Below are 25,463 nucleotides of genomic sequence, written 5' to 3'. Positions count from 1 at the left end.
TGGAACAGTATGAAAGCTGCCGGTTCAGGGCTGTTTTGCATATTGACTCTTGGAATGAAATATCAGATCAATATGCAGGTGGGAATATTCTATTCTCTTGGCTTTCCCAGATGACTAATAACCTAAAAATGCATTTTCTTTAAAGCTGTTTCACATTGATTTCGGACACTTCTTGGATCACAAAAAGAAGAAGTTTGGCTATAAACGAGAGCGTGTGCCGTTTGTCTTAACGCAAGATTTCTTGATAGTGATTAGTAAAGGAGCCCAAGAATGTACCAAAACAAGGGAATTTGAAAGGTACAACATTTTATAGTTTAAGATTTAATTGAAGTTTAATTGTTAAAGCAAATCTTACTATATAATTAATTACCGTATTTTTCGCCCTTTAGGATTCACTTTTTCCCCTCCAAAAATGAAGGGGAAATCTGTGTGTGTCCTATGGGGCAAATGCAGGCTTTTGCTGAAGCTTGGAGAGCGAGAGGGGTCGGTGCGCACCGACCCCTCTCGCTCTCCAGGCTTCAGGAAGCTATCAGCAAGCCTGGGGAGCCCGCAGGAGTTCCCGCAGGGCTCCCTAGGCTGCGGATAGCAGCCTGATTGCCCAGAGCACGGGGCGCGCTGAAGCAGAGTGCCCCGCGCTTCAGGCAGATATCCGTGGCTGGGGGGGGGGGGAATAATTTTTTTCCCTTTATTCCCCCCCCCCCAAAAAAATAGGTGCGTCCTATGGGCCAGTGCGTCCTATGGGGCAAAAAATACGGTAGATATTATCTTGAAATACTGAAGGAAAGGGTGATGGGTGATGTTTCTGCCAGGGGATGGGGTGGGGATGATATTTTGAGTGAACTAACTTTTTTCTTTTTTATTGAATTTATATACCGCTCTGTACCCGCAGGTCTCAGGCTGGTTCACAGAATATCAGGGCAGTTCACAGAATACAAAATTTTGTCACTGTTACCTTAATTTTATGTGCACAATGTGGCCAATGTGGCTCACAACTTTCTTTCATATGTTATTTTATAAAAATAATAATTGTAAGGGTTTTGAAATACAACTGGTGTAATAAAGCAAAGACAATGTAATCCTGGGGTGACTGAGAAGGTATACACTTGTTTTTACAGTGTTCTGTAGTGGTTACAGTGTTGGACTAGGACCTGGGAGACCACTGGGTGACCTTGGTTCAGTCAACATCTCTTAGCCTAACCCAGGCTTCCTCAACCTCGGCCCTCCGGATGTTGGCCTACAACTCCCATGATCCCTAGCTAACAGGACCAGTGGTCAGGGATGATGGGAATTGTAGTCTCAGAACATCTGGAAGGCCGAGGTTAAGGAAGCCTGGCTTAACCTACCTCACAGGGTTGTTGTGAGGATGAAATGGAGAGGAAGAGAACCCGTGTACACCAACTTCAGCTCCCTGGAAGAAAAAAGGTGGTATATAAATGTAAAAAGTAAACAGGGGGCTCCCGGAAAACATGGTCCACATCTAAAGAGGTTTTGAAAGCAGCACACACACTCCAAACACATTTTCTCCAAAGGGGTTTTCCCTAAACACCACGGAATAAATCACAAGCCATGTGTGTGGGGTTATTGGTTTGTGTAGTGGGAGTTGCTCTTATTTTTATTAGGTATTTTTAGTTTTTATCATGTGTTTTTATGTTGTGAACCTCCCTGAGATCTACGGATGCAGGGTGGTATACAAATTTAATAATCAATACTCCTAGAATGGGAAATTGGCATGTTCCTCCTCATGTATATCTCAGAACATGTAGCCTGTAACCTGTAATAACTGGGGCCAAGCAGAACAGGAAATGCATGACCAATTTGCACAAATTATTAGATTCTGAATTTAGTAGTTTAAAAGGCTTTGTGTCCTTCATCTCCAGATACTCTCCTTTTAAAATGCCTATACAGTGGTGCCTCGCAAGACAAAAAGAATCCATTCCGCGAGTCTCTTCGTCTAGCGGTTTTTTTGTCTTGCGAAGCAACCCTATTAGCGGATTAGCACTATTAGCGGTTTAGCGGCTATTAGCGGCTATTAAAGGCTTAAGGGATTAGCGGATTAGCTGCTAAAAGGCTATTAGCAGCTTAGTGCCTTAGAAAAAGGGGGGGGGAGCGAAAAAAAATCGCAAGAATCGCAAGACATTTTCGTTTTGCGAAGCAAGCCCATAGAGAAATTCGTCCTGCAAAGCGCATTGAAAAATGGAAAACCCTTTCGTCTAGCGGGTTTTCCATCCTGCGAGGCATTCGTCTTGCGGGGCACCACTGTATTTCCAAAACATCTCTTTTGAGAAAGCTACATACAGTGAGTGGTATGGTTTTATGATGAAAATCATTGCGCAAATTTTTTCCTCAGTGGGAAAATAGTTTTCTTTAATGCCACATAATAAAGAAATGTTGATAGCCTCATGGCCTTTTCTGCTGATGGTATCATGGCCTTTTCAACTGTAAAGGTCAACTAGCAGCTGTTTTTATGTACCGTACTCCTTTTGTTTCATGATCCTCAAAAACTGTGGCATAGGTCTGATTGATATTTTTTTTTTCTTTTTCTCTCCAAGGTTCCAAGAAATGTGTTATAAAGCTTATCTAGCAATCCGGCAGCATGCCAATCTTTTCATAAACCTCTTCTCCATGATGCTTGGCTCTGGGATGCCAGAACTACAGTCTTTTGATGACATTGCATATATTCGCAAGACTCTTGCATTGGACAAAACAGAGCAGGAAGCACTGGAGTATTTCATGAAACAGATGAATGATGCTCATCATGGTGGCTGGACAACAAAAATGGACTGGATCTTTCATACAATCAAGCAGCATGCCTTGAACTGAAACAAAAATGAATGTGCTGAAAAACTGATAACCCATTTTGTGGCTGTTTCACTGCACTGTTGGCAGTAAAGTTTGGTTGCATCTTAATTGCACAAACCATGAACAGCATTTGAACTTGCAGCAAGATTAAAAAACAACAACCTCAAAGCTATTTAAATACGTTAAACAGGGTTTTGGAACACTACAGACTGTGTATTACAAATACAACTTTTCCTATATGTCCAGTCATGTTATGCCTTAAGTCCGGGAAGGTATACTTCAGAGATTTGTTTAATTGATTGGGGAATCTGTGCCGAGCATTAAAACCAGTTGTTCACATGTTCCAGTTGGTCTGGTGAAAATTGGGCCCATGTAGGTTTGCAAAAGAAGGAAAGCTTAGCGATATTAATTGCTCCTGAGAGTTTTCCTCTCCCATGAACTCCAGTCAGTAAATTAGAGAAGATCGTGCCTTCATAATGTCAGATATAATTGGTGGATTTTAGAGTAGCAATTTTCTCAGTTTTTATTTGACTATTTCAAACAAGTTATTAGGTGTAGATCTTAAGATTCTGCTGGACAGTATTAGCAGGGTTTCAATGATGACCTCTCCCACCACCTCAAAAGTCTGGCTAGTGGGGAGGATTGGGTTTAGTGCAACACTTTCAGATTTGATTTTTTTTTTTTCTAACCTAAACCTCAGTACATTTTTTCATGCATGTTTTTCAGAACCTAAAAAGAGGTGAGTTATTAGAATTAAAGATTATTTTTATAAAGGTTATTTATATAACAGAAGCTATTAATATATAATACTTCCTTACATTGATTTGTCCAGTTTTGTCCTTTTAATTCTGTAGATCATTTCTCTTTCTAAGAGCCTACTTGTATAAGCCGCTAGGCTGATGTTGTGGTTTGTAGGATCATATTTAAAGATCCTTGTGCTGGTCTGGGACATGAGTTGTCCATGTGTTCTTAGACATGACTCTAAAGCCCTACACCAAGTTCACCTCTGGCAGGAAGGGATTAGGAACTTTCCAACAGGAAGCTTGGTAGAGCAGCATAGGTGCACCCCACTATTTAGTACGCTGTTTAGTTGCACCAGCACAAACTTATATTCCTGTGGTTGACCCTCTATGACAAGGCTAATTTGTTTGCTTGGAAGCGTTTTTCTGTTGAAATCTGTGGGATCCTTTTCCAAGTAAACACACTTTAAAGACTAGAATGTCCAACTCCATTGTCTATAGCTTTCTCAAATTTTGATAGTGAGTTTAAGTCAAGCAACAAACCCTTGCTGAAATTCAAATTTGACTTGGCAGATCAATGGTAATCCTTGGCGTGGGACCAGGTAGATCAGTGGGAATGCAAAGACTTTGTCTAAGTGCTCCCAAGGAGCAACATTCTCTTGCAAAACCTCTTTGATTGGCTTTCAGTACTCTTGTTCAGCATAATCAGAAGAGAGACTTGCATGGATTGGGAAATGAGGGGAGGGGAAGATGAGTACCCTTCACCCTCTGCTTTTTCACCCAGTGCTGGCACACACAGATTAAGATCAGTTATTGGAAAAGCTTTTGCTTCCACTAGTAACTGTTTTTACTTCCAACGGAAGTATAAGCAGAAAGCTTTTACTTCCAGTGGAAGTATAAACAGAACGATAACTTGTAACAATGCTTCCAGTGCCAATGTCAGCTCTGGTATTTTAGGGTGGAATGAGGCCCCACATGTCTTCCTTCAAATACTATCTCAGGCAATACTCTTCAAATGATATGCTGGGCATTTTGTTAATCATGGACTTTGGAGTCCATCTCTGTCTTAGCCCTCTTTCTTGGACTGTTAAACAGAAGCTGCTTAATTGCAGTAACTAACATACTAGAAAATCACTATTTTCAATCCGATCATTAAATGGTCCTTTGTACTGCAAAAGAGACAACAGTCCATAGCATGCAGAGCTAGCAACCAATATTTTATACGTGTGTGTGTGTGTGTGTGTGTGTACATACATATATATATACATATATATATCTGTATATATCTGTCTTTAAAACAACAAAACTGATACAACTAGCAGAACCATTGGTACAACGTATTCCAAAATGACTTTTTTTAATAAGGCCAGGTATTTTGAGCCCGGGATATGTAAGGTGCCATTTCTTCCATATTAATGTTATTGTCTCACAGCATCTGAAAATGTTTCAGAAATTTGGATATTTGAGTTCACTTGCCTTTTCTTCTGTCCTTCAAATCTAGGTATTACTTGGAGTGCAATACCAGTTTGAACATAATTTGCTGACGTTAGGTCATTATAAATAAATTTGTATAGACTTAATGGACAAGACGCTATGTTTCTTCAGCAAGATAAATATTAAGTAGGCTGCTTGTTGTTGTTGAACTTGAAAGGGAAAAAACCACCCACCATGCTGAGTGTTCTTATTTTTGTGGATACAGATTTGCAGCTGCAGAGGTAACATAACTGTTACCAGGCAGCCCTGGTAAAAATTACAAATACACTCTTCTTGAAAACTAATATCGATACAAATCATGCCAAGTGGGTTTGTAGAATGAAAGCCAAGGCTAGACTGGTGGAAATAGGGACATATGAATTGTCTGAGTTGAGGTGGAGGGAAGACTGTTAGCCAAAAGTCTCACTGGTTCCCAGCCAATGTGCTTGTTTTCTTCTCTATGTTGCCTTGTATATGATTGTCATAGATGGATAGATAGATATGAATGAATGACTCTTAGGCTGTAGTCAAGAGTTTTGCAGCTTTTTGGGTTCTGCTCACTTGGGAATAATGATAAACCTAATGCTGTGATATTTTTATAAGAACATAGACCCTGTCTTATAACAAGTCAGTCAATGGATCCACCTAATTCATTAATTTTTATGTGAATAGGCAGCCCTGTCCATTTTTTTTTAATGTCCTTTTTGAAACACCAGGGGTTGAACCTGCAAACTTCTGCAGACAAAGCATGTGTTCTACCACTGAGCAGTGACCCTTTCTTAATCCATATCCTACTCCTTTAGCAATTGTAATATATTTTACCATACAGAATATCATCATCTTTAGTTGTGCTCTAGTTCTCCACACTTAAAAAGGTCAATGAGAAATCTTGTCTGGTTACAGAAGCATGTGACATCATTTCTGGCAAGCTTTCGTTGTGTTCAGGTGGGTGGTTGCAGATTCTACCTTTCAAGACTATGAAGATTAAGGTTGGGGGTTTTTGCGGGGAGGGAAGAATGCATAATGTCTGCTGAAGACTTAAACCATTTCAAGGCTTCAAGTGCTGACCATCTAATTCCTGGCTGTATGGTGCCAGCAAGCAGAAGTAGTTAGTTAGGAAGCTGTTAAAATCTGCTGTTCCATTGATACTTCTGTGGTTGGGTTTGGGCCTTGAATACTGGTATAATGGTCTAAAGATTGGGTTTAGTAAGTACAAATTCAAACAACTTTTGCTCTTTAAACACCTTGAAAGAAACTGGCTTTCTGGGAGTGATACTTTGAGAAGTGAGGGGCTGTTGCCCAACGAATGATGTTATTTCCCTGTCTTTTGCTTCCCTTTTTCTGAAGATGCTCCTACCACAGCTTCAGTTCACCCACTAAAATTGCTTGGGGACCAATTCTGTTGCCATGAATGCCACCTGTTGCACTTCTTCTCTGGCTTGGCAAGTGGACAACCAACTGATAGCTGCAAAGGGCTGGCCCCTGGCCCAGGGGTTTCCAGTTTTTGTCCTGACTAGTAGTCGGTAATGACATATTAGATCATTTTTAAAAGGAGAACTGTTTTATTCCTACGGCCTTCCACGTCTTTAGATAAAGAGTAGCCAGAATATGTGATGAAAATGAAGTTTTATAAACATGTTTTGCTACGTCCAAATCAAGTGATTTGTCATTACATGGGAAAGACAAGCCCATGTATTTTATGGACATGAATGAAAATCAGTTGCAAGTAGTTCACTTGAGATGGGATTGTCCTTCTCTTAGTATTTGCTCTTGTTTTTTAATAGAGAACCATGTAAACACTTAGGAGTGTCTGCTGGCATTCTCTCTTCCTTATAATCTGCACGCTCAGTGTTTGATCTTTGTATTTTTCTCCAGTTTTAGTGTCTGCACAGGTTGCAGACCATGGCTGGACCCGTTTATATAGAGGGAAAGGAAGAACCATGGTCCCACTCTGAATTCTCCCCCACCCAGCTACTTTTGCTTTTTAAAAAGTAAGAGATGGAAGGTCTAATCACGACGCTTCATTGCCTCATCCAGTCTGGCCCTAAACAGTGGCATAGCGTGGGGGGTGCAGGGGGGGCCGGGCGCAACATCTGGGGGGGCGCACTCGCAGCTCTCTGCCCCTACCTGGCTCACTCACTCTCTCTCACTGCAGTGCTGGCTGTGCAAATCCGATCCGAGCCGCCGGGTCGCCGCCCACTGTGGAGGGGAGGGTGCCAGGCGTGCGGTGCGGTGCGGAGAGAGAGCGAGGGACTATCTGGGGGAGGGACAGTGCAGCGGGGGGCGCAAATTACTTGCCTTGCCCCGGGTGCTGACAACCCACGCAACGCCACTGGCCCTAAACTGCCTATTTTCTGATTTGGAGTCATATGTTACATTTTCCAAAACTTCCTTTGCAATAAATGTGATACTCCTTTCTCTCTTTGCTTGTGTAACTGGCTGTAACATATCAGGTAGGCTGGTTGCAGAGATTACGCTTCCCCACCGCTTGAGAGTAACCAACTTACTAGGCATTTAAATGCTGGATGTAAATAATTCCAAAATTAAAATACAGAGAGAGCGAGAGATTGGAGGGAATAATCTGAATTTTAAACGATGTTCCAGTGATGAATGAGATCCTGAGTATTACTGGAGAGCTGTAAATAAAAACAACATAATATGAATATTTAAAGTAGGTGACTGCTAATTAATCTGAAAGTAACAAGCTTATTGTGAAACATTTCTACATGTCACATAGTACAGTGGTACCTCGGGTTAAGAACTTAATTCATTCTGGAGGTCCGTTATTAACCTGAAACTGTTCTTAACCTGAAGCACCACTTTAGCTAATGGGGCCTCAGGCTGCTGCCGCGCTGCCACCGCACAATTTCTGTTCTCATCCTGAAGCAAAGTTCTTAATCTCAGGTATTATTTCTGGGTTAGCGGAATCTGTAACCTGAAGCGTCTGTAACCCAAGGTACCACTGTAATGCATAGAGTTGCTGCATTTTTGGTTCCAATTTCCACCTACGCCAGTGTTAATTGACATTTAGCAGCTGTGGAGACTGGTCCATTGGGGCATGTGGGCAACTATAGTCCTGAAGCCTGCCTTCCTTACATCCAGTCCAGGAGGTACCACTGACTTGTCAGCTTCCTTCTCCTTAACCTCGGTCCTACCATTGTAGACCTTAGCAGGGAGGAAGATGTGGGGTGAAACTAGAATTAGTTGCCTCTGCTTGTCATTGCCTCTGGCTCCAGCCAAGTCCCAATAGGACTAGCCACCATGACAATCAGACTCAACATCTATTTAGTGTCTTCTGTTTGTTAGGTACTATATCAAGAGCCCTGCAAGCATGACATGTGGATGAGACGGGTTTGAAAAAGAGGGCAGTGCCATTTAACAACTATAGTAACTGGGGGTTCCAACCGTTGGGGGCCAGTGGGTATATCTGGAATATTGAGAAAGGTCCATGGGTGCCAGTCACAAAATGGCTGTTGTGGGGTGTGTAGAAGCGGCTGAGCCAGTGCACACAAGAACTGAGTCAGAAGAGCAAGCTATCTCCTGCATTGTGGGTTTTTAGGGGATATTTACTGAGACCTTTTGCACGCACAGTAGGAGGTTCTGGTGGGCACCCTGATGTCTGTGGGTGCTGCATTGTCAATCCCTGACTTTGAGGGACACAAAAAAGGCAATAGAAGATAAAAGATGGACCAGAGTGATTTAATTACAGATCTTTTTCTTTCTTTTTTTTGGAAGGACGGTCTTGTGGTGGGACTTGAAAGAAGCAGAGGAAGCTAGCCAGAACAACAGAATAGGTTTAGAGGTGTGGCCATGGAAGAGTTAAAAGGGAATTACAGAATAATATGAATGATCTGAAAGGGGGGGAAATAGCATAAGCGAAGAGAGAAATAAATGGCTGTGCTGCTTTTTGGCCAAACTCAAACCACTGCCCTGGAATCTTGATGAAGGGTGGTTAAGATTTTAATAATAATAACAGTGTATGTGCATGGTTACATATAGGGGGTTAAAGGAGGGGTAGTACATCTGGTGGAGGACACATTGTGCTACCTCTGGGGTAGTTTACCCACCTTTGGCCCGCAGCCTGCACTCTCCTATCACCTGTGGCTTCTAGAAGCTGTCAGCATGTAACAGCAGCCACCTGAACAACAGATTGAGCAGACCCACAGCTCACCTGATCACCATCTTTGTCACTATAGTGAGATGCGTTGTATTTCTATTTGAATTTTAATAAATGTTTCTAAATTTGTGTCTATGAATATGAATTAGCCTATGGAGATTTATGTCCTCTTTCTTTTTTGTAGGGTGAGGTTTTCTCTCTTGGAAGATGCGTAAGTGGCCAACTTTGTGACTTATATTAACCCGTTTATAAAACCAGGAAACGGTGATCACAACACACTGCCTTGGATTAAAGCGAAATGAGACTGCAGCATAGAAAGGGGCACTGCAGAAGCAAGATTCTCCTGCCATTGCTGTGATGCGATATGAGGCATGTTGTTTTAAAAAGCCCTTTGGCCTTGCATTGTTCTAGCACCTATGATCTAGGTATTACAAGTCTAGGTATGTAGATACAAGTGCAATATAAGAATGTGTGCAGAATATTTGCCTGCTACACGGAACAGCTTTAACAACTATGAGATGCTCTTAGTGGCCTTGCAGCTTCAAGTCTAGCTGCCAAAGCTGGACACCGATCTGACTTCAACACACACCTCCTGCCATTGTTGACACCTGTCTGTCTCGAGAGACAATGGAGTGTGCCTCCGGGGGTGAAGTCAAACCACTGTGTTAGCAGCACTGAAGTGACTTCCCTGGGACACAAGCCTGGGCAGCATGTATGAAGCTCCTGGGCTGCCCAGATGACAACACTCCCATCTTGGCCTCGCTGATGAGGTCCAAAGGAAAGCAGAGCAATATGTCTGGCACCAGCTTAGTTGTCGGAGGTGTACAAGATGCCATCTAACTTAGGAACTCAGCTCAGGATTTGTGTAGGGTTTACTCCTTAGCCTTTTCTTCTGAAGATATCCTGCAAGGCAATGGAGGTTTAGGAACAAGAGTTTTGATTCTCCTAGATGGGCACCCTTCCCAGGTTGACTAGTCCCATCTGCCCCTCATTTCCCTCTACAGCACAAGCAGAAACCGCCTTCTTGACCATTGGACCAACTATTGATCTCATCCAGCCAATCTGCCGGAGCCTGTCTTCACATGCAGGGGAAGTCCCTAACTCACTTAGGGGTTGAGACCCATTAGATACCCTCACTTGGTTTAGCGGGTCAGCTGAAGCCATTCCTGGGGTGTGGCTGCTGTTGCATGCTGGCAGCTTCTAGAAACCACAGGTGAGAGCTGAGTGGAGGGTGGGGGCCAAAGGTGGACAAACTACCCCAGAAGGAGCATGATGTGTTCACCACCAGATGTGCTGCCCCTCCCCTAATGTTCCATACACTTCAACCAACATTCAGGGATGTGAAATCTAGGTAATGGTCAGGCAACCATCCAATTGCCTTGCGCTCATTGGTGAATTAATTAATTCCAACATGCTCTGCAACTATTCACGTAATTGCTTCATCTCCTAGGCCCTGGACCAGTGAGGGCGGATGGGGAATCTGCTTCTGCTGTCCCCTTGCATCTAGATTCCAACTCATTTTAGTAGTCAGTGTTGCTCTGTTCCTTTAACCTTACCTGATGTGAGCGGAGTGTTCATCTGTGGTGCCAATTCAGAACTTTAGAGCTGCTCGTATTGCCTGGCATGCTGCTCTCTTCACCTCTAAAGCCCTCTCGGGCTGGCCTGACTGATAGACAGCCACCTGAACTTGAACTTCTGGCTCTGTCCCGTCCTGATCTAACAGTAAGTCGCAGCAGAAGAACCCATCTAACAAGCACCTCAGCCAGCGCCGTGCCCGGGCCTCTTGTTCCGCATCCAAACCCGGGTCAGGATCCACCTGCACAATGACCCCAACCAGAGCCACCGGGTTATAGTAGATGCAGTTCTTCAGCTTGTGCAGCATTTCGGCCAGTCGATCCAGTTGGTCCCACGACTTTAAGAAAGGGGCTCTGCACAGGAAGAAGATGAGCTGGGAGTAGATCCTTTCTTGTTGCCTGGAGCAGCCATTTTCAGTCAGGACCTGGGGTCTCTCGGGCCTTTGGCTGGCTGCTTGGTCGCAGCAGATCACCGAGCTCGTCACATGGAAAGCTGGGATTGGGAACTTTGCAAACACCTCCTGGCGGAAGGTCTCCACCACTGCCTGGCTTTGTAGCTCCCCAAGCAAGTGCACGTTGCCTCCCATCATAAACTGGAGAGTCACAAATTCCAGCTCCAGCTTTTCCTCGTGGGGAAGGTCAGATCTGGCAACAACAGCCAAGAGGTCCCTGACTAGTTTTAGACCTGCTTCTTGACCTTGGTTGTCCTGTTCTGCCATCTTCCCTTGCCCTCTTCCCGCTTGGTCTGTGATCTCTTCCCAGGATCTCCCAGCCTGCCTCAAGATCTTCCTATGGGTTCCTGTGGTCCACCCTCTGAATACATCTTGGCTTGCTCTAATTTGCTCAGTATTCCTTTTGGGGGCTTCTGTAGGCTGCTCTATATAATCTTCCTGCCCACCTTGAACCTGCTCCTTGATCTTTGGCCTGGCTCCTCCAGCCATACCTGTGACACCCTCATGATCCCTGCCAATCTCTTCTGGGATTTCTTGCGGCATAGCTCCATCCAGCTCAGTGCTCTCTTCCTGTGGTCCTCCTTCCTGTTCTAGAATATTCTCCTGTTCACTTTCCTCCAGCTCTGTGAATTGCTCCTGAAGTGTTCCATCCAGCTGCCTGATGTTCTCCTCAGCATCCCACTCTTGCTCTGTTACCTCCTCTTGTATTCCTTCCTCCTGCTCCATTCCCCTTAGCTTCCTTCCTCCCCCTGTTCATTTCCCCAGATCCTCCCAACTCTGCTTTCTTGTTGCCTAGTCCTCAGGCAACCTTGTGTCATAATACACATTGACCTGACTCATTCAACGCGCATTAACATGTGTCACCCGCATTGCTATCTCTTGAAGACAACTGCATGATAGTTTCAAAAATATGTTTTCAGACAGCGCATTTTCTGGACCTGTCTGAAAAGAAAGAAATTATGACCCAGCATAATTGGAGAAATCAAAATAATCACAGGGTGTTTACTCCCATTGGTTGTTCTAGTTGGTTGTGTAAAAGACAGTGGGGGACTTGGGGCTCTCAAATTTCAGCAGTGCTCTGTGGGACACAAAAATTTCGCATCGCCAGCCTCTTGCGCTACATTCTACAGCACTGTTGTGGTGCCCCCTGCAGTACGGCACTCAGGCAGCCGAACTACCCTAAAACCGTCTCTGTAAAATATGATGTCCTAGTAGAGGATAAAGAAATGGCCATTAATGTATTGACAGCTGCCCATATTACAACCTGTCATAATTGGGGGGAAAGATAAGGTCCCCAACAATGTAAGACTGGATGATCCAAACCTGGGAAATAGCAAATTTTGTTGGTTGCATTTGCCCAAAAAGGCTCCCAGAGTGACTTACAGTCCAACATGGCCAAAGTGGAAAGAGGAAAATCTAGAGTTGGACACCAATTTCAATACTGTTGTTCCTATATTGACCAGCTGACACAGTTCTAAGACAGGAGGTGCATGATGGAGCTGGATCTCCAACAAAGCTGGTGAAATGAGGCCGGCTTATTATCTCTCTCATTTAATCCGATGGAACGGCTGCCCCCAGGTAACAGTTGAGGGGAGAGAAGGCTTGAGGGAAGTCTGTCACCGCACAGCTGATGGAGTGAGCTCTGCTTTTCAGCTTTCCCACTGCTGGAATTTTAAATATAGGCAACAACCATTTTGCGTGGGGTTTATGTTCCTGACCACGCCTACCCCCACGGGTTTGCAGAGCATGCATAAGTCTGCTCCACCCTGCCCCTTTTTCCAAGTTGCTGTGATGTGCGCATGTGCAGTCGAACACATATTGGACAAGCGCAAGACGGTCGTTGCCTGTATGATAAAATTACAGGAACCTCATCAGAGTATGAGAAGAGCGGTAATGTATTACAGTAGTTGATTTATGGAAAAGTGGAATATGTTCAAAACACGTTGGTGCAACATAGTACAGGAAAATGCAAACATACAGGTGCTCAGGCATGTTGTCAGTCACTTTTTTAAAAATATATAAATACACTGATTGGATAAAACAGCAATACTGGAACATATTTGCACTTCTCATCAGATTAAAAAAACCTTAAAATAAGCATCATTTAAATAAGTAAACATTAATAAAATTAAAACTATGTAGTTTATTTATAGAGTGGAGGGTGCTCCTGTAATCTCACTGTATACAAGTTGTACAAGTGACAATAAAGTATTTCAATATAGCTATACAGAACTCGCTCATACCTTTTCATTTTCCGCACGTGGGCAAAACAGGAACAAAACAGTTAAATGCTTAAAACGAATGCGATTAAATATCACAGTTAACCCCGCGTGCTGAAAATGAAAGCGTATAGGCGAGTTCGCATAAAGGTGTGAAGATGGGGGCAAGAGACGTCACCCTCGCTTTCCCACATTTATCAGAATGAGGCGGCGAGAGTCCCGGCAGGTGCCTAGAATGGACTGTACCACTTCGGACCGCAGCTGGGGTGAGGAATTTTTTTTTTTAAAAAAAAAAAATCTGAATTTAAGAGAAACGCAAAAACCCTCCCGCCTCTTGATGCAAGCGCGCCTCTTTTCACCTGCAAAGAGTTGCTGTCGACACAGAGGCGGAGCCCCACTAACCCCCGGCATCCTAGGACACACCTCCCTTCCTGGGTGTGTTAGATCGGCCGGTCTTACCGCGAGGCCCTCAGGGTTCGGGGAGGCGCGGCGTCGACGCCCGCATGCGCCCAGCTGCGTCGGGGGCGGGGCAACACGGCGTGCGCGCGCTCCTCTCCTCCCTCCCCTCCCCATCTTCCGTTGCGGCGGCGGCGTCGCGTGTGTGAGGCGCCGCTTGCGGCCTGCTGCTCAAGGTGAGTCCTGTGGCGGGGAAGGCGTGAGGTAGGTGTGGGGAGGGAAGGAAGGTTCGGCCTCCTTTTTTTCCCAAACGTCGTCCTGCCAGTGGAAGGGGGAGAAGGGAAGAAGGAAATCCCGCTATTTACTATTATTATTATTATTATTATTATTATTATTATTATTATTATTATTATCATCCTCATCCATGGCGCCGCCCCCCCCCCCCCGGCCGCAGACTCTGAGGCAACTCGGGCGCCTTAATTCTCTTCAGCTTTGTGGGGTTATAGGAGGCTCGCTAGCTCCTCACACACCATAATCATCATCATCATCATCATCTGCAGGATGGACCCAGGCTTGGTTACGTTCAGACCCGTTTATTATCTCTTGTCAGAGGCTCCATCCCGTTACGAATGCGCCTCTCACCTTCTGAGGTGGGTAGCCAGTTATGGGGGGCGGGCGGAGAGAGAGGGAGGGAGCAACGTATGTCTTTATGTAAAACCGGCATACAGTGGTACCTCGGGTTACATACGCTTCAGGTTACATACGCTTCAGGTGACACACTCTGCTAACCCAGAAATAGTGCTTCAGGTTAAGAACTTTACTTAAGGATAAGAACAGAAATCAGGCTCCGGCGGCACAGCAGCAGCAGGAGGCCCCATTAGCTAAAGTGGTGCTTCAGGTTAAGAACAGTTTCAGGTTAAGAACGGACCTCCGGAACGAATTAAGTACTTAACCTGAGGTACCACTGTAAAGGGTAAAGGGACACCTGACCACTAGGTTCAGTCATGACAGACTCTGGGGTTGTGGTACTCATCTCGCTTTATTGGTACAGCTTCCGGGTCATGTTGCCAGCATGACTAAGCCGCTTCTGGCGAACCAGAGCAGCGCAGGGAACCGCCGTTTAGCTCCCCGCCAGAGTGGTACCTATTTATCTACTTGCACTTTGACGTGCTTTCGAACTGCTAGGTTGGCAGGAGCAGGGACCGAGCAACGGGAGCTCACCCTGTCGCGGGGATTCGAACTGCCGACCTTCTGATCGGCAAGTCCTAGGCTCTGTGGTTTAATCCACAGCGCCACCCGCGCCCCTTGAAACCGCATAGGAACCCAGTTAATCGATGAATGGTAAATGGCAGCAGTGCGCAAGGCATCCTAATTCATGCCTGTGCACTTTATGTGCCCGAGAGCGGACTTAGAAAACCGCCCCAGCGGAGCTTCCGCATCCGATTAGGCGGGTTGTGAGGAGGCGGGTGCAGCTCGCGACCGTGTAAAAAACACACACGTAGGATGGGGCGCCTGGAGGGACAATGTAGTTTGAAAGCAGCGGGGACGGGGTTTGCTGCTTTTAGGGGTGGTGATTCAACGAGGCTGGGTTTCTATAGCATTCAGTTGGGCTCTACCCATTCCTGGCAGAAATATCCCATGTGAGAAAACCTCTTCTCTGGGATTTGGGATAGGTTTATTTGGAATAATGAAAGCGCACCCATTCTAGAATCTTTTGCTTCCTTGAAAAACTTGCAGGAGGATTCTTGTGCAGCATATATATCTTCAAAGCATATTAGGTGGTACTGACATGGAGAAAACTGTATCTTTTCAGATATTAAGTCATGATTGATGGACACTTTAAAAAAAAAAAAAGTTATATCTTCTAAAAAATGCTACCTGTAAGTAGATATTTAGTTCACTGTGCTAAAACACTTATCCTTGATTTAAATTTTACTTGACAGGAGACTTTTATTTTGAGAAACATTTTTTAAAAATAGTAGTTCCCCTCTGGTATTTGAGATGGAATGCTCCATTCCATTTCCTGGGATTCTAACAACCTCATTCTGCTTAATGTGTTGTCCAGATGTGCAGGTATCGATAGCAGTTTTCGAAACTCCCATTGTTTTAGCACATTTTGCGATGCAATTTCATTAGCACGAGCAGTTTCTGAACTCTGGGCACTGTACTGTGCCTAGGATTTCAGAATAAAACTGTAGAGTGGAAGGAAAGGATGACCTTTTTCTGCCTCCCCACTTCCAGCTACTCTCTGAAGACTGGAGGAGAATATTAGGGGGGTGGGCAGGGGAAGGTCTAGACCATGTGAAATCAAACAAAATATTTTAGCTGAAGTTCATTCATTTTCAGCTTTGTATTCTTGTTACTAAAAAGTGTGCCTAGACATTCTGTTGTTGCTCCCATAACCTGGGTTTAAGGTGCCATTTAGCGCCTAGTTTTCGTATCTCAGTTTCTAACGCTGATTGATAGGGAGGGCAATAGTCACATATCCTCCAAAACTGCTCCCTTCCACTGAGAGGGAGCTTTTGGCAAATGGGAGGGAAAACTGTCAGTCACTTTTACAAGTTCCATTGAAATACAGTGGTACCTCTGGTTACAGACGCTTCAGGTTACAGACGCTTCAGGTTACAGACTCCGCTAACCCAGAAATAGTACCTTGAGTTAAGAACTTTGCTTCAGGATGAGAACAGAAATCGCACAGCGGTGGCAGGAGGCCCCATTAGCTAAAGTGGTATCTCAGGTTAAGAACAGTTTCAGGTTAAGAACAGAGCTCCAGAACGAATTAAGTTCTTAACCCGACATACCACTGTATAGCATATAGAAATATATCTGTTTTGGGAAAGAAACTAAAATTCCAATCCTCAGGAGCAAGTGCTGTTCTTATTTTCTGTTTTCTTAATTGTTTATATTTCTCATACAATCAATCTCATTCCCATTCTTTTTAAATACTGGTGCTCTGTCATTTTTAGGTCTGGTTCACACATCAGACTAAGTCAAGCCATGGCTTAATATGAATGCATGAGCTCCCAGAGAGAAGAGCCACTCCTCCCCAGTTGTTTCACTGCTGCACTGAGCTAAACCATAGTTTGGACTAGATGATCCTTGGGGTCCCTGCCAACACTACAGTTATATGAATTAAACTCCTTTTTGGATTTAAACATAATATTCTTAACAACAAATGCAAAAGAAAGATCAGGAAAAGCAAAATATTTTTTCACTTGACTGATTCACTACTTGTCTGGTGTGTGTGTGTGTGCGTCTTGCCATTAAATTTTCAACAGATTTCTAAAAAAAAAAGTTCACAAGATATTAAAATGGTGGCTTGCTCTAATTTAAATAATTCGGTAGTGGCATTTATGAGTATGTATTTCATGTGATCAACATGTCCTTACAACCTACTGTTCAAGGAGTGGGGCATGAAATCCAAGTTCAGTCAGCCATTAAGCAGATGAAAAATCTTTTGCATAGACCTATTTGGTTGGCACACATTATTCTTAAATCGGTATTTTAATTGAGTGCTATTGAAGTCGTAGGAGAGGTACAAGCTGGAAGGAATGGAAAGACAGCCAGAGTACAAAGATTTGCCCATTTTCACATACTGCTTACATAGTTTCAAATTTATCTTCTCAACAATGACTGTTGCTCTGTGATGAAAACTTGTGCTTTTAAAGATAAAACTGACTTTTCTGAAATTCAGATTGTGGGATAAAGGAGTCTTGGCCTAACTCTTGCGGTAGGCTCAGATCCCTGAACTTGGTGACCTAGGACCCTTTTGAAGAACACTCTCCTTCATGTCTCTCTAGGCAACAGGACAGAGAGCTCTTGCAGAGATGCTGTGCTCCAGAATGCATCCCTTGCTTTCAAGTGAATAATCTCCAGCTGACTGGTTATTTCTGGGTTCGCCAGAGGCAACACTCTCGCAACTCTATTGTCTCACGGAAATTATTCCAGTCAGCCAAAGGTCAGACATTTGAGCTGGAATGGTGCATGAGGCCATATGGGTCAACTAGTACTTGATCAGGAAGCCTGTGTTTATAAGCAGTTTCAGAGTACATTGAGTATATTGGGAAAGATCCAGGAATATGTAGGTTGTTTTTCTCCAGGGACAGCCCCTAGTGAGCATTGCAATCCAGATGTACATGCTACAACCCACCCACCCCTTTTGCTGATCCAGTGCTGCACTGTGTCAGCATTGTCAATTGGTGAGGAGCCAGTGCAGGTGTAAATATTGCATATCTCTACAGCAACACGAGTTTTCAAACTTAATCCCCAAATTAATTTTGTCTAGTTCTAGTTCTCCCCTAGATTAATGCCTTATGCTAATGACTAATGTGAATATGATTATAGCAGTAGTTCAGGGAACAATACTTTGGGTGGCAGCAATCCCACATTTCATAACATACATATTATTGACTACATTGGCTTAAGAGTTACTGCAGTTAGACACATCAAGATACGCTTTCTGTTTTCAATTTTTAAAAATGTTGAATAGTGCACACTTGGTTATTTAGGACTTCAGGCATGGTAAAGTCAAGAGCAGGATTAGTAATTGGAAAATCCTACTACTACTGACTTCCCTCAGACCACCTAGTGACATATTGGCAGGGGTGATATTTAAAACAGGCACTTTGTGAATCACTTGATCTCCTAGTTACTATACAATACCAGCTTGCATGTCACATAAGAGATAATCTCTGTGATTGAACAGAAATTCCCTGTTGAAAATACTTCCATTTTCGAGAATATCCTAATTTGACTCTTGGCTCTTTTTGTGAACTATGTTGTGCTCAGCTGCTGTTGAAGTTGTTCTCCAGCGAACTTACACCCATTCACAAAGTGCCCTGGTAACATTTCTCATTTGTGAATTGGGAATGTGAAATGCATTTTTTTCTGCTGTAAGGATGATCAGCTTCAGAGAAACTCAGTTTCTAGGAAACTGATTTAAAACTGACCTATGTCAGGAAAAACAGGGGAAGTGTGCCCTTGTTAATTCTCCCCTGCTTCTCAGTGGCTTTTGATACCATTGACCATGGTATCTTTCTGGAGTAGTTGTCCAAGTTAGGGGTGGGTGGCACCGCTTTGCAGTGGTTCCTGTCCTACTTGGATGGTCGTTCCCAGAGGGTGATGCTGCAGGAGTGCTCTTCTGCCCCATGATGCCTTCATTGTGGGGTTTCTCAGGGTTTGATTTTATTTCCCATGCTGTTTAACATCTGCATGAAATCACTAAGTGAGATCATCTAGAGTTTTGGAGCATATTGTCAGCAATATGCTGCTGAGACACAGCTCTGATTCTCCTTTACATCTGCAGGTGTGGCAGTGAATGTACTGAACTGATGTCTTGCCTCCGTAAGGGCCTTCTCGGTAGTGGCGCCCTCCCTGTGGAACGCCCTCCCACCAGATGTCAAAGAGAACAACAACTACCAGACTTTTAGAAGACATCTGAAGGCAGCCCTGTTTAGGGAAGCTTTTAATGTTTGATGTATTACAGTATTTTAATATTCTTTTGGAAGCCGCCCAGAGTGGCTGGGGAAACCCAGCCAGATGGGCGGGGTATAAATAATAAATTATTATTATTATTAGTAGTAGTAGTAATGGACTGGATGAGAGCCAATAAACGGAAGCTCAATCCAGATAAGACTGAGGCACTGTTAGGGTGTTCTCTGGATCAGATGGATGGGAAATGGCTTGCTATTGATGTGGTTCGCTTCCTCTGAAGGAGCAAGTCCACAGCTTAGGGGTGCTTCTGGATCCGTTGCTGTTGCTTGAGGCTCAGGTAGCCTCTGTGGCCCAGCTGTGCCCCTATCTGGTCTGGGATAGCCTAACTTCTGTCATTTATGCTCTGGTAACCACTAGGCTAGATTACTGCAACATGTTATACATGAGGTGCTTCTGAAGACAGTTCAGAAACTTCAGCTGGTGCAGAAGTGGCTGCTGGTTAATAATCAGTGGCTGCTGGTTATTTTTCAGGCCCAATTCAAAGTGCTGACTTTGACTTATAATTTCTATAGCGTTAAACAGCTCTGGGCCATAATAATTCAAGGACCACTTCTCCTCTGCCCCAAACCCTGCAGTCACAATCTGAGGCCCTTCTTCATGTGCTTCCTCCACAGAGGATGGCACCATGAGAACAGCCCTTTTCTGTGGCGCCCCCCCCCCCCTGCGCGTGTGGAATGCTTTCTCCAGGGAGGCTCTCCAGGCGCCTTTGTTACATATCTTTGTTACAACTCCCATAACCCTGGACAATCAACTGTGCTGGTTGGGGCTGATGAGAATTTCGAGTGCAATACAATGATACCTCGTGTTACGGACGGGATCCGTTCTAGAGACCCATCCATAACGTGATATGCCTGCAACTCGAAGTGCTGTGTCTGCGCAGGCGTGCAGCGTAATTTGGCGCTTATGCCGCAATTTAGCACTTCTGCGCAGGCGTGAGCAGCAAAACCCGGAAGTAACCTGTTCCGGTACTTCTTGGTTGCCGTGGGACGTAACGCGAAAAGACGCAACACGAAGCAGATGCAACGTGAGGTATAAGTGTATCTGAAAGGCCAGAGGTTACCCACTCCTGGTGTGTATTATACAAGAGAGCACCACTTCTTTAAATCTCTGCCTATGTGACTGATTAATATTTCAAAGCAAGGAGATCCTAGTCCTCAAATTGTTGTTAATTAATTCATTCGTCTCCTCCCACATGTGTCTCAAGGTAATTTACAAACAGATCATAAGAATAGTTTGTGCTTTGCATAGTTACTCTAATCTGATTAGGTTTCTTTTGATGCTTGATTTATTTCTTCCTTCAGATGTTTCCTCTGTTGTAAGAAGTTGTGTAGTTGACAGTTCTTCAGCTTCTAATGAAGAGTCCGTCTAGTAATTTGGAAGACCCAGTTCTTTTCCTCACATTTTATTATGTAAACCCAGAGAGGAACATATTTAATATCTAATTAAGTCCAGTTTGAAAATAACACAAGAATAGACCCTTGGTTGTAAAATGTCATTCAGCAGTTTATCAAAGGCTGAAATGGTGAGAGAACTGCCTCATCTTTTTCTGTCCAATCATATCACTTTCGATTCCAAAGGTGAGATTAAAATTGTTTGACGTTGCAATGAAAGTTTCATTTCTTTTCCTTCAGGAACATGCAATGACAAACATGCATTTTGACTAGCTACAAAACTAGGCAAAATGTGTTGGTTCCTGAGAAAGGAAATCCTTCAACAGCAAAGCAGCCACAGTGGATTCATATTTATGTTCCCCTGTTGTTCTTCTGACTTTGATCCATAGATAGTATCCTCCCCAGTGTTTTCAAATAGCACAAGTGCTGCTGGCCCAAGATCTCTCAGTCTGGTTTCAGGCAATTTCCCCCCTCACACTGCAGTTGTGTGCAGCACAGCCCACACGGTTCAGGAGCGGGACCCAACCCTATGAAGAGTGTTTTTTCAAGGGAGGAAGAGAAGAGAAAGATTAGTTATTCAAGTTGCCTTGCTTGTGCAACTTGTGGATAAAACTATACTAATGCCCAATTTGGGCACCTACATATAATAAAGGCATGCAACAAGGAATACCCAACAGTGCAGATAAATTACATTAAAGAATTAATTGCAGCAATCTAACACAAACCAGCACAAGCTAATCTAAATAGATGGGCCTTTTACCCTGAAAAATCCTGTTGTGACTGACAGGAGTCAGAAGTCTTCCAGTGACACACAATCTCTAGTTTGTGGAATGATTTGTTACTTAGAGCCTTAAGACTCGGCAAAAATCATCTTGCTGATCACGTTGATGCACAGCAAGGGTGGTTAAATTATTGACTTGTGGTCTGCATATATATCTTCCCATCTAACAGTGTAAAGGAGCTTCAACAAGTTTATCATTTTTCTTTCTTTTCTTTTTTCTTTCACTTTGTTTAGACTGAAGCAAAATGAATGAACATCCAAAGAAGAGGAAAAGGAAGACTCTACACCCCTCACGCTATTCAGGTAGATCAATAAGTTTACCTATTTCATTTACAGAAAGCTATTAGTTATCTTGTGAACAAAGCTGGTAAACAGTCACAAGATACATTTTGAAATGGGTGGGTAAACAGTAGTTTATTTTTCAAAACTAAGCATCAACTAGGACATATATCTTTCCCTATTCCTGTTTAAAATGTACCAGTTTATTGAATCTGCAAAACATGTCTTTTGCATATAATATATGTAGTTATAATGTACGTTCAGTATAAAAGCGGCAAACCTTTATGGTTCTCGATTACAGTATGACTGAAATAGAAGTTTGTCCAGGAACTATAGTGTTGTGTACATCACACAGTAATTCTCATTGGTGTCTGAAGTAGCATCACTGCTGTCACCGTAGTATCAAACAAGGAGCAAAAGGATTTATGTATGCTCTGTTAGCATTGTTGCTTCTAAGAGAAATATGCTAAATAATAATTTATTATCTAGGCTATTCTGAGAAAAGGCAAGGTGATGGGATTGAGGGGGAGTCAGAGCCCTCCGTCCTATAAAGCCATAACTGCCACTGAAATACCATCAATTTACAGTATTTCTGGATTCCTTTGTTAACTTTGTTAATTTATTTACTGCAGGGAATTTTTCAGCATTGGTCATCGGTGCAAAGGATATAAGTTGTAGTTTCTGTACATTGCATCAGAAAGCAGCAAAAAAAAAGCGTGTCGAGCTAATGCTTGCCTTTCTTTCTAACTGTCTAGATTCTTCAGGCGTCCCAAAATACATAGACAATAGTGGCATATTTTCTGACCACTGCTACAGTGTGTGTTCTATGAAACAGCTAGACTTGAAGGTTTCTGATAATCGAGGTAAGGTTTAGCATCTTGCTTTTTTAATTCACATATGTGCTCTCCTTGTCCATAACTCAGTAGAACTTGGATTGGTCTAGTACAAAGTTAATATTTCTGTCCATTGCACTATGATACATTTTTGTCAGGTCACATTAAAATGGCAAAAGAAAAAACCTGCGCGTCTGATTTTCATCTTGCATATCTTTTATTCCCTTTTTGCAGATAAACCTGCCAATAATGGGATTTTTAAAGACACATGTGAGTCTCCTATCTTCAATGACAGCTTAACTGAAGAGGAGAAACCACTGGATATTCAGACTGTAGAAATTTCTACTACTGAAGTCCAGGCTGTTGAAGTTCATGACATAGAAACTCAAACTATTTCCCCGGAGAAGCTTGAAGCGGAGGAAACGGAGGAAATCCCAGTTGAAAGCTGCAAAGTGCTTGAGAAAAACCCTCCCTTGAATGTCACCATTCAGCCAAAATGGCCTCTCTTACGGGCCAACAGCAGTGGCTTATACAAATGTGAGCGCTGCGCATTTAACAGCAAGTATTTTTCAGATTTGAAGCAGCATCTTGTCCTGAAGCACAAGGCATGTCCTGAGGGCAACATCTGCCGGGTATGTAAAGAAACGTTCTCCTCTAAAAAAGTGCTTATTGAACACTTAAAAATCCACGAGGAAGATCCCTACATTTGCAAATACTGTGACTACAAAACAGTAATGTTTGAAAACTTGAGCCAGCATATAGCAGACACACACTTCAGCGACCACCTTTACTGGTGTGAGCAGTGCGACGTCCAGTTCTCCTCCAGCAGTGAGCTGTACCTCCATTTCCAGGAGCACAGCTGTGATGAACAGTACCTGTGCCAGTTTTGTGAGCATGAGACGAGTGACCCCGAGGACTTGCACAGCCATGTGGTGAATGAGCATGCAGGCCGGCTGATTGAGCTGAGCGACAGCTACCACAGCAGGCAGCAGCAAGGCCAGTACAGCCTGGTCAACAAAATCAGCTTTGACAAATGCAAGAACTTCTTTGTGTGCCAAGTATGTGGCTTCCGCAGCAGGCTTCATACCAATGTCAACCGGCATGTGGCAATTGAGCACACCAAAATATTCCCCCATGTTTGTGATGACTGCGGGAAGGGCTTTTCAGGCATGCTAGAATATTGCAAACATTTGAACACTCACATGTCGGAAGGGATTTATTTGTGTCAATATTGTGAATATTCGACAGGGCAGATTGGAGACCTCAAAATTCACTTGGACTTCAGGCATTCGGCTGAATTGCCTCACAAGTGCACTGATTGCTTGATGAGATTTGGAAATGAAAAAGACCTTTTAAGCCATCTTCAAGTTCATGAAATTGCTTGATTGTTGTTGTTGTTGTGTGTGTCCCTGTGTCAGAATCTAGCTCAGAATATTAGAATTTAAACATGTTTTCCACATATGCTATCCTTGAATGAACTTCAAATGAATCTACTCCTTATGTCACTAGGAAAGAATCACTATAGGCAGAGGCCTACTTGTGATGTAGCCCTACTTGTGTTCAATAATAAATCCTGGCTCTAATGGAAAGCAGGGCTTTGAACTCGCAGCCCTGTAGGGTGAGCTGGCTGCAGACCCAACCCACCAGCTTTCTTTACACACACTATGCAGATTGTTCAAGAAATGTTTGGTGAAGTTTCAAGCAGTGCAATCAATGACTTCGTCTCTGTTTTTGGGTTTCCTGACCAAGATTTCTGCAGGTAGAAAATAAGCACATCAGTGAAAACAGCTGTTGAGTTGGGGTGGGAGGGGGAAGTTGTGTGTGTCAGTGAACCTGTTAATGCATAATAGCATGTGCAGTTGGTGTATGAAGATAACATAGTATAAAGTTGTTTTGTACCTATGGGGGGGGGGGACAAAAATAAATACTCAGATATGTGTATGTCATTTGTGTTCCGTACTATTATCATCAAGTGGCAGGTAGATTCGTGCAGGACGCCACGAAAAGTTCCGCTTTGTGAGCAGAGAATATTTATATGATTGAAAAACTGTCACTTAAAATCTGGCAAGGGGAAGATTTAAGGTGATAGCATGAATATATACCTATATCTAGAGGGGGATCTGCTCATAACAGTATAGGCATTAAGTGGCAATATCTGTGTTTGAACCAAAGTGGTCTCACATTGAGATCAGGAGAAAATGTAGAAGTACTGAAGTTGAGAGCTGACTTGAAAGTTTGCTCTTGTTTTGGAAACTATGTCGATGTCAGTAAGTTGGAAAAACAGCTTCTACGCAAGTCCTCCATTTGCCACTTTCATGTTTCATCTCCTTGTTCTGCTACCATCACTCCCAAGTGAGAGTCATACACATATGGCTGAGTGTGTCTCGTACCAGTGGTGTGGGATAGCAGATTTTCCAGTGCTTTATTTTTCTGTGGAAAACCTGATCCATGCCACTTGCAGATAAATATTATGTAAGCCCCAGTACAGTGTGGTGGAGGGGAAGTTGTTCTGTGGGGCAGGTAGAAAGATTTGCACTGATGGAACAATCTCCTTAGCACTAATTTAAATACGACCCAATAGACAACTACAGGCTGTCCGAAAGCCTCTATAAATAACATGGTAAAAGGGACTGTAAAAATGAATTCTGCTCTGAGTAGACCCATTAAAATTAATGGACATTAGTGAAGACCTTCAACGAGTGTACTGAGTTTGACTAATGTTGGATGCAACCTAAAACAACCATCTTAAAAGCCATCCCAGTAGCAAATGAAACCAGCAAATAATGCAAGTGTAAAAGTAGATAGCAAAAAAATAACAATTTAATTGTGTTAATGATTTGATTGTTTCTTCGATTGTCCCTGAATCTTCCCACCACACTTGCCATCCTCTCCTGCCATATCCTTTGAGAAACCCTG

At 43.4% G+C, this 25,463-nt stretch overlaps 3 protein-coding genes across 8 annotated transcripts in view; 2 read left to right on the top strand and 1 right to left on the bottom strand.

The window, feature by feature from the left end:
- The window catches only part of PIK3CA (phosphatidylinositol-4,5-bisphosphate 3-kinase catalytic subunit alpha), a 42,947-nt gene extending 37,824 nt beyond the window's left edge, over positions 1–5,123 (top strand). For both annotated transcript variants that reach the window (XM_083441984.1, XM_083441983.1), the window contains exons 21-22: positions 146–297; positions 2,550–5,123. In XM_083441984.1, the coding sequence (XP_083298110.1) occupies positions 146–297; positions 2,550–2,820 (423 nt within the window). In that variant the 3' untranslated portion in view covers positions 2,821–5,123. The remainder of the gene's footprint in view (positions 1–145; positions 298–2,549) is intronic.
- A 2,456-nt stretch (positions 5,124–7,579) lies between these two features.
- Positions 7,580–11,958, bottom strand: LOC310678417 (uncharacterized protein). Its single transcript, XM_083442371.1, has 2 exons — positions 10,686–11,958; positions 7,580–7,648 (listed from the first exon to the last, which is right to left on the bottom strand). The coding sequence occupies exon 1, from the start codon at positions 11,879–11,881 to the stop codon at positions 10,721–10,723; it is 1,161 nt and encodes a 386-aa protein (XP_083298497.1). The 5' UTR covers positions 11,882–11,958; the 3' UTR covers positions 7,580–7,648; positions 10,686–10,720.
- Positions 11,959–13,874: 1,916 nt separating this feature from the next.
- Positions 13,875–24,488, top strand: ZNF639 (zinc finger protein 639). 5 transcript variants are annotated; one of them, XM_083442326.1, is made up of 5 exons: positions 13,997–14,420; positions 15,584–15,650; positions 21,670–21,738; positions 22,470–22,577; positions 22,782–24,488. In XM_083442326.1, the coding sequence occupies exons 3-5, from the start codon at positions 21,681–21,683 to the stop codon at positions 23,930–23,932; spliced, it is 1,317 nt and encodes a 438-aa protein (XP_083298452.1). In that variant the 5' UTR covers positions 13,997–14,420; positions 15,584–15,650; positions 21,670–21,680; the 3' UTR covers positions 23,933–24,488. The 5 variants fall into 5 exon arrangements, with proteins under 5 accessions (XP_083298448.1, XP_083298450.1, XP_083298452.1 ...); XM_083442322.1 differs by lacking the exon at positions 15,584–15,650 and having other exon boundaries at positions 13,875–14,006; XM_083442324.1 differs by lacking the exon at positions 15,584–15,650 and having other exon boundaries at positions 13,935–14,034.
- Positions 24,489–25,463: the final 975 nt, after the last annotated feature.

This window comes from Podarcis tiliguerta, assembly GCF_965153285.1.
Source record: "Podarcis tiliguerta genome assembly, chromosome: 5".
NCBI lineage: Eukaryota > Metazoa > Chordata > Lepidosauria > Squamata > Lacertidae > Podarcis > Podarcis tiliguerta.
Note: the sequence above shows the minus strand (reverse complement) of the source record. Positions and strands in the feature narration are given on the sequence as shown.

What these genes read in the sequence shown, in the direction of transcription:
- LOC310678417 (XM_083442371.1), bottom strand. Translation starts at nt 11,881, where the DNA reads ATGGAGCAGGAGGAAGGAATACAAGAGGAGGTAACAGAGCAAGAGTGG.
- ZNF639 (XM_083442322.1), top strand. Translation starts at nt 21,681, where the DNA reads ATGAATGAACATCCAAAGAAGAGGAAAAGGAAGACTCTACACCCCTCA. An exon ending in ACACCCCTCACGCTATTCAG is followed by an intron (nt 21,739 to 22,469) that starts GTAGATCAATAA and finishes CTAACTGTCTAG; the next exon opens with ATTCTTCAGGCGTCCCAAAA. An exon ending in GAAGGTTTCTGATAATCGAG is followed by an intron (nt 22,578 to 22,781) that starts GTAAGGTTTAGC and finishes CCCTTTTTGCAG; the next exon opens with ATAAACCTGCCAATAATGGG.